The 8,650-nt window shown below is 42.1% G+C and overlaps 1 protein-coding gene across 2 annotated transcripts; it reads left to right on the forward strand.

The window, feature by feature from the left end:
- Positions 1-1,416: 1,416 nt before the first annotated feature.
- Positions 1,417-7,588, forward strand: OXSM (3-oxoacyl-ACP synthase, mitochondrial). Of its 2 annotated transcripts, none has more exons than XM_085051137.1 (3): positions 1,417-1,530; positions 3,555-4,560; positions 6,980-7,588. In XM_085051137.1, the coding sequence occupies exons 2-3, from the start codon at positions 3,557-3,559 to the stop codon at positions 7,380-7,382; spliced, it is 1,407 nt and encodes a 468-aa protein (XP_084907263.1). In that variant the 5' UTR covers positions 1,417-1,530; positions 3,555-3,556; the 3' UTR covers positions 7,383-7,588. The 2 variants fall into 2 exon arrangements, with proteins under 2 accessions (XP_084907263.1, XP_084907262.1); XM_085051136.1 differs by lacking the exon at positions 1,417-1,530 and adding an exon at positions 1,612-1,759.
- The last annotated feature ends 1,062 nt before the right edge of the window (positions 7,589-8,650 follow it).

The following is an 8,650-nucleotide window of genomic DNA, read 5'->3' on the forward strand; positions in this document are numbered from 1 at the left end:
GATGCCATGTTCCTTGGTTGCTGCTTCAGCTTTTAACTTCCTATGTTTTTCATCTAGGCATGTGACTCTCAATGTTGGCTGCCTTAGGAAATTTAAAGATTAACTATATTGCTATGCATGTAATGTAAATATATGTGTATCAGTATGGCATTTGTAAACAATCCTTTGGAGGTGCTCATAGGCAAGCAGTGTGAAAATTTTAGAAAACCAAATGCCAACTTCCAACAAATTACTAACACATTAAATGCCCAAAGAACTTTATTTCTAAATTAAATACAGACTCTTTATTTTAAAAGATCAAAAATGTTTATTTTTTATTTATCAAATATTGCATTTATGTCCTTTTTGGCTTTCCCCCCCTTTTTCCTGCAGTACATGCTTCGTTACTGTGGTACAGTTTGTATTTATAAGTAGCTGTGATTGCAGCTAATAAATACCATTGTGCTGCGTGGGTGTAAATTTATTTCAGTTTTCTTCCTGCTGCATTCTAAAATTATATACAGGTATCACCCAACAAGTAAACTCACAATGTAATTAATTCATGTCTCTGTTGATGAGACTTAGACAAACGTTTTACGCTCTGCCACGGTAGCTCTTGGTCTTCACGTATTTTAAGTACGAAAGCACTGTCTTAAGTTAACTTAGTTGTTCCTGCATGTCATCTCAGGCATAGATAGCGGCTTCGTCTTATTCGGGTCATCCACTGAAGTTCCTGCATCTGGAAATAGCAACAACAAATAGTTAGCTCTGTGTGTCGGTGCTGCTGGCATTTTGTATATTTATAAGACACTCCTATAAAGCCAGGGATCATTGAGTCTTTGTTTACCTCTGGCTCCTACTGCAGCACGTCAGCATCCATGAGGAAGAACACGCTTTCATGGAATCACTGAGGTTGGAAAAGACCTTGAAGATCATGGAGTCCAGCACTGCCAAGCCCGCTACAGAACCGTGTCCCTAAGTGCTACATCTACACCACCATTTAAATACCTTCAGCGACAGCGACTCCAACACCTCCCTGGGCAGCCTGTTCCAACGCTTGACAATGCTTTCAGTGCACAAATGATTCCTAATGCCTAATCTAAACGTCCTCTGGCACAACTTGAGGCTGTTTCCTCGTGTCCTGCCACTCCTCACTTGGGAGGAGAGACTGACCCCCACCTCACTACACCGTCCTGGCCGGGGCTAGTGGAGAGCCATGAGGTCTTGCCTGTTACCCCACCGGGGTGTTTGATTGAATGTTTTAAGGGGTTTTTTTTGTACTTTTCCTTTGCGTGATTGAAACACGTGGCTCGGGAAGGAAATTATTTCACCGCCTTTTCCAGGTCTCTGAGCTCTTTACACGGCCACGCTCCCCGCCCGCCTACACCGGCCTGCGGGGCGGAGTCAGGCGGGAGGAAGCGCCGCTGGGCCGCACCTCCTTCCTTCCTTCCTTCCCCCCGCGCCTGCAGAGTGGTGCGGCCTCGCGCCAGCGGAACGGGCGAGGGAGGCAGAGCGAACCATCGCAGAGCGGGGGGAGCGCGGCCGGCGGAGGTACGGCTGAGGGCTGGGGCGGGGGTTTTTAGCACGGGCCGGCGGGCGATGCTGCCCCGAGCGGAGCGCGGTGGGTCGGCAGTGGCGGCGCTGGGCTGTCGTGTGGCTCCCGGGTTTGACTTCTGGTGTAAACATTAAAAGTAGCCGTTGCCCTTTAAACACCCGGGGGCGTTCTGTAGCTCTTGTTCCGGGGGGAAGTTACCGCGCGCCTGGTTTTCCCGCACAGCAGGTATCGGGCGGTGTTGGCTCGGCAGGACGGCTCGGCACCGGGTGATGGCATCTCAGCAGATGGGCTGCGGGGCGAGCTGCCTTTCACAGAGCTCTGCAGTCATATTATATGTGTATATTGATACACATATACACACACAAAATATGTTATACTGTACATTATTATACGTATGTATAATATATGTATAGTACGTTATAATACACATATGCTATACAATATATACATCATCTAGTGAATCTATAAAACGTGTATAATCGGTCATACATTATACTGTCTAAGTATGCATATAATATGACTGCAGGGGTCTGTTTTATATTCTATATTCTATGTTCTATATAGACTAATACTATATACTTATATGTGTAGCATACATTATGTAATACATAATATTACGTATATATATTATATACATCTATACACACACACACTGCCTCTTTATAAAGTTCAGGCTAAATGGCTTAAAAAATGAAATGGCAAATTTGGGTCAGGATTTAAAACAGGCTTCTTTAAAAATATTTTTATTACAATTAATTTTAATAATTACATAAAATATATGTGTTTTTTTGTTTTTGGGGTTTTTTTTATTCCCCATCCCAGGAAGTGTTCTTGTCCAGGCTGGATGCAGCTCTCTGCAGCCTGGTCTAGTGAAAGGTGTCCCTGCCCATGGCAGGTGTTGATGAAATGAGATGATCTTTAAGGTCCTTTCCAAGCCAGGCCTTTGCATGGTTCCATGACATTTTTAATAACACTGCTGTGCACTTGTGCTGGCACAGGTCTGGGTATTTTAGCAGGAGTGCATTAGCCCAGTGGCCCCTTGTGGTCTTCATACAGCTCCCTGTATTTGACCAAAGAGCTGGGGATGCCAAGCTGCCCTTTGTGCAAGGCAAAAAGCAGGTGACCTGTGGAAGCCTCTGCTGTAGGTGTTGGCAGGGCTGTACTGCAGCCTGTCAGATGTGTGGAACTGGAGCAGCTCTGGACCTGGTGGTGGCCAAGGCAAGGCAAGGGAAAGGGACTACGGCACAGTACAGCAGCATCAGTGCGTGGTCTTCCGGTCCTGCCTCAAGTACTTACACTCAGCAGAGGCCTCCTGACATCACTTGATGTGCCTCTGGTTGTGTGGGGTCTGGTGGTGTTGCCTTCAACAGAGCTGGTGCTGTGGGACATGTTGCTCAAGCCACTTGAGATACTGTCCCCTGACAGTGTAATAACCCAAGGCTGATAAAGGGTAGGTGGAGGTGGAAAGATAAGGATTCTTGTCCAAGATGTGTACTTACATTGCTAGCAGGACCAGGATGAGTTTATTGACTCCTGTTTCAGGTTTCTAGACCATTCTGTCTGACGAGAAGGTTTACATGACAACACTGTCAATGCAGTAGTGGTAGGACATACACTTTCAGGTGAGCACCCACTTTTCCCCTTAGAAGAATGAAGCTGTTAATGCTTATTCTTTCTACCTCCAGCCAGCTGGTGGTTAGAACTCCAGGGGAAATTTTGCACCAAAACCAGAGAGTGCGTCACAGTCCACAGTGGTGCAGTCATACTCATCAGCAACTTAAGCTAGAAGAGCTCACTAGAGGCATTCCCAAAGTGAATGTGTTTCTGTGCCATTATTTACATAACTCATACTATTCCTCATTACAGACACAGAAACTATATCCCTTTCTTCAGGGTTGAAAATAGGCTGTCATGTAAAAAGTGGGTTGTTACTTTAATGTTCTTGGAATGTTTTCCACACTGGCTGCTTTACTGTTGTGTTTGTGTCTTTCCCCACCCCCTCCACCCTCTCCAATTACAGGAATGTGCTTGATAATTGCCACCATGTTCTCACAGTGCTCACAGGATCTGTTAAAGATTGCAAATCTGCATCTCCGGAGTCTGAATTTAAATCTACATTTACAAAACCACAGAAGGGCTTTCAGTAAGTCACTGCCTGCATGTCGAAGGAAAGTAGTTGTTACAGGCATTGGCTTAGTGTCCCCTCTTGGTGTGGGGACTCAGTTTGTATGGAAGCACCTTCTGGAAGGAGGCAGTGGGATTACATCTCTAGATGGGGAAGAATATGCAGGCATCCCATGCAGAGTGGCTGCATGTGTGCCAAGGGGCAACAAGGAAGGTGAGTTCAGTGAAGAAAGCTTTGTGTCGAAGTCAGAGATCAAATCCATGAGTTCTGCCACTGTGATGGCCATCGGTGCGGCAGAGCTCGCAATGAAGGACTCCGGCTGGTCTCCCCAGTCTGAACAGGATCGCTTAGCTGCTGGTGTGGCAGTTGGGATGGGAATGGTTCCACTGGAAGAAATTTCTGACACAGCTGCCTTATTTAAAACAAAGGGTTACAATAAGGTCAGCCCGTTTTTTGTCCCAAAGATTTTAGTCAATATGGCAGCAGGCCATATCAGCATTAAATACCAACTGAAAGGGCCGAATCACGCTGTGTCAACCGCTTGTACCACAGGTGCACATGCAGTTGGAGACTCCTTCAGATTCATTGCTGCTGGTGATGCTGATGTCATGCTGGCTGGAGGGACTGAGGCTTGCATTAGTCCTTTGTCTTTGGCTGGATTTGCAAGAGCCCGAGCCCTCAGCACGAGTTTTAACTCAAGCCCTAAAATGGCATGTCGGCCGTTTGATGCGCAGAGAGAAGGGTTTGTAATGGGAGAGGGTGCTGCTGTGCTGGTCTTGGAAGAATATGGACATGCTGTACAACGAGGTGCTAGGATCTATGCAGAAGTTTTAGGTTATGGACTGTCTGGTGATGCTTGCCACATAACAGCACCTAATCCAGAGGGAGATGGTGCATTCAGGTAAGAGCTCTATGTTGATTATAATGGCTACTTCTTATGTTAATTATAGTGGATACATTTGCTTCTGTTATTGTGTATTTTTCATAGAGAAAGGCTGTTCAAGCTTGAATTATTATTCCGAAAGTTTAAAAATCTGAAAAAGAGCTTCTGGTAACATTGTGGCCAATTCTCTTTTCTTTCAGTTCTTCACCCTCTTTAGGACGGTGGAGGCCAGTTCTTGGTAAATGAACCTTTTTCCATAGAGTATGAAAACTTTCTCTATGTGAAAACACTCTGCCTTTGGTGCATACAGCTGGTCACATAAATAAGTATCAATGGAAACCTCTTTTTTAAGATGTTTGTGGTGGAATAGAACCTTTTCAGGTTCCCCTTCATCCTTTGTCCATAGAGAAGAGAGACCCCCCTGCAGAAGTATGTTATTTGTTGCAAGAAGTCTCAGGTGATGAAAGCGGTAGAGCACTTAGAGGATCTAATTTGTTAGAATATTTATTACTTCATTTGGATGCAGCAAAAATCATTGGTGCAGGGGCATAGCAGAAATACACTTTAGTACTGTTTAGGGAGGTGGTTAAACTTCATCAATGTTTATCTCATCAAAGCCAGTTCACAAGTAGATGATACTCATCTAATCATTATCATTGACCTAATTAAATTGTCAGCTAAATTACATGTGTAAGTTGGTGAGCATTGTGTAGGCTGAGTACTATTGCTGGCATTGGAATCTTTAGTAGAGATTTAGTTTGCTTTATTCTGAATGTATGTGAATATTTAGTACCAAAATTCAATATTTCACCGCTCAAATAGATCAGGCTTCTGCATGGTATTGTAAAGCTGTGTTTGCATCTTTATTGGGTTAACAGATTTTTCTAGAAGTGTAAATATACCATGTTTCCATCTATGCCATTTAATTCATATTTAATTGTTCTGCTGACTTAGGTGTAAGATGAGTAATCAGGAGTGTCTTATCTCATATTTTCAGACTTGTTTACCCTTGAGATGATATGGCAATATATTGTAATAGAATTTTTGTGTATTTTATGATTGCAGTAGCATATAAATTAAATTCACAGTAGGAAGAGTTCAAAGTTAATCTGGGTATCTCAAAAATGTTGAGCTTTTCCACCCTTGAGATGAGATAATACATTTTAATACTGTCTTCAAGCTACTGTTTTGTTACTGCAGTGGTATATGGATTAAATCTGGAATGTATGTGCTTATCTTACTTTTCTGTAGGAATTTTATTTGCCACATCAAAAAAATTCAGAGGAATATATTTTTTGTCATCTTCTAATAACTACTTCTGTTGGAGGCTAGTATGTGTGTTGGAACAAACCAGCAGGAAAGGAGAGGCAAAGCCAGATGCAGAAGTGTGGATATAAAGAGTGTCCTACACAAGTAATCTGGTATCTTCTTAAGTGAATATGTTCGTTGCAGATAATGTGTTTAACTAAATTAATGTATCTCATAGTTATCAGTAATCTCTTTTGCCTGAATATTGGCTCACTATCTAGTGACAGTGTCAGTGGCCTCCACCCTAAGCTAAACTGGATGCTTCTGAGGGTAGAAGGCTGTAGCAGAGACATTTAAATTTGTCCAAAAGCCTGTGCTATCTTTTTTTTGAGCTTTCTTTTATTTCCTTATTTTTCATAAATTTCAAGAGATTCAGTGGTCTTTTGCTCAGAGGTGCTTTGTTATATGCAAGGAGAGATATCTGATTCATCTCCTCCTTTCTGTTGGAAATTTGCAAGAAAATCACAGGATGGAACTGTGATTCTTCCATGGTTTTCATGAAAAGGCATGTTTTATAGAAGCAGTCACAGTGCACAAGCTATTAGGAGTCAAACGAAACATACCATGTCAGTAGAAGAGAGTGACTTTCAGTAAGTCTCATTATAAAATGAGATATAGGAATTTGTGCTATGTCCTTGACATTTTCTAGTCTCTGGAAAGCATGCAAAAGAAACTCTCATGGAAGATGACTGCAGATTTTTTCTTTAATTTCCCAATATTTTTGTTGGGGAGAGGATACTGAAATTTTTGTAATAATGCCAGTAGTTACCTCCCTCAAATGTTTCAAAATTTTGCAATTAAAAGGGTTTTTGATATATTAATGTAGTCTAATAGAGATTGATTGTCATATCTTCTTTTCTTCTTCTTTGTATTTTTCCCAGCTGTGGAACTTTTAACAGCAAGTCTGATTTTTCTAATGGACCTCTACTTTATTGTCTTCCTCCGGTACTTAATGTAGATGCTAATGAGCTTGGTTAGATGAGTTAACCTCTTGTCACTTACACCTCTACTAAAGCACATGTTCACATTTGATAAACATTTTAAAGCAACCTATACTTTTTCTTTTGGTTTGTACATTTGACAAAAATACACTGGGCAAATCAGCATTCTGTTGTCTTTTTTCCCTTAGGTGTATGTCTGCAGCAATAAAAGATTCTGGGATCAAACCTGAAGATGTAACATATGTCAATGCACATGCAACTTCTACACCTTTAGGAGATGCTGCTGAGAATCAAGCAATCAAGAGACTTTTTAAGGATCACTCACGTAATATTGCAGTTTCCTCAACAAAAGGAGCAACGGGACATCTCTTGGGGGCTGCAGGAGCTATTGAAGCAGCTTTTACTGCACTGTCCTGCTACCATGGAATTTTGCCACCTACTCTAAACTTACAGAAAACAGAGGCAGAGTTTGATCTCAATTATGTTCCATTGACAGCTCAGGAGTGGAAAACTGAAAAACGGCGTATAGCACTCACAAATTCATTTGGCTTTGGTGGCACTAATGCGACTTTGTGCTTTGCAAGTGTTTAACTTATGTTGTGAATGTTGTGAAAAAATGACACCAACAATGATTTTGTGTATTACCATCCCTGATGTGTACTGTAATCTTTTCTCAGCTTTGAGAGTTGCTGATTTGATACATAAGAACTTAATTCACCCTACCATTTATACCAGTAATTCTTTTAGAAAGAGGGAACTTCTTTTACTCATTTTAATAAAAATAAATGAAAGGTCTATTCTTTGTGTGGTGAAGAAGTTTTTGCTCTTGACTAGAGTAGCAGCCATGGAATAGATTTTTCTACACGTGACAGAGAAATTGTTTGGAAGCATTTATGCAAAAGAGGGGCTGGCTAACAGACTGGGACTCCACGCTTGATGAATTAACTGCATGGTTGTCATGGTTTGACACTGGCCAAAGGTCAGACACCCGCGACAGCTGCTCTCTCGCTCTCCTCTGCCACAGCTGGGCAGAGGAGAGGAAAAAATTAATTCACCATGGTCCTCACCATGGCCTGCAGAGGAAATTTGGCTCCGGTGCCTGGAGCACCTCCTCTTCCTTCTCCTCCTTTCCCACAGATGATGGTGTCTCCATGTTTTTTCCCTCACACGTTCTCACATCCTCCTCTTCTCTGGCTAGAAAAAAAAAACTGTGTCCGCTTTGTTTTTATTTCTTCTTAAATAGGTTTATCACAGAGGCATAACCAACATCTCTAATTGGTTCAGCCTTGACCAGCAGCATGTCAATCATCTTCAGAGTCATCAGGGCTTGGCTGTGCTGGACCTAGTGAAGCTTCTAGCAGCTTCTCACAGAAGCCACCTCTGTGGTCCTCCCACTACCAAAGATGAGGCCACACAAAACCAACACCATAGTGATACAAGGTTTGAGACTGAGCTCCCCTTTGTTACCCACTCCATATAGAATTCTGACGTTTTCCTTGTGGTAAGTTGTCTTAAGTATCATAGATTTATGTACGTTCTTCCACACAGGTGATAATCAGGTGACAATAGGATAGACAGATATTCATAAGATTTCTGACACTGGTTCATTTTCTTTTAATCTTTATTAATTTTCATTTGTTGTGTTTCCCATGTAGCCATGAGCTAACAGTGAAGGATGCATAAAGCATGGCCTGTATGTATTCCATATGGCACAGGGATAGGATTAGCAGGTCATGACCTGTTTTGTGTGAAATTTTGTAGAAGCATAGTAAGGCAGATACTCAAATATGGCATAAAATATTTGAAAAATATTTACAGAGAAGGGAGTAAGTATCTTGGGAAGCATCTGGTTTTTCTGC

The sequence above is a fragment of the Lichenostomus cassidix genome, chromosome 2 (assembly GCF_008360975.1).
Source record: "Lichenostomus cassidix isolate B80296 chromosome 2, HeHo_3.0, whole genome shotgun sequence".
In the NCBI taxonomy this organism is placed as follows: Eukaryota; Metazoa; Chordata; class Aves; order Passeriformes; family Meliphagidae; genus Lichenostomus; species Lichenostomus cassidix.

What these genes read in the sequence shown, in the direction of transcription:
- OXSM (XM_085051137.1), top strand. Translation starts at nt 3,557, where the DNA reads ATGTGCTTGATAATTGCCACCATGTTCTCACAGTGCTCACAGGATCTG. An exon ending in GAGGGAGATGGTGCATTCAG is followed by an intron (nt 4,561 to 6,979) that starts GTAAGAGCTCTA and finishes TTTTTCCCTTAG; the next exon opens with GTGTATGTCTGCAGCAATAA.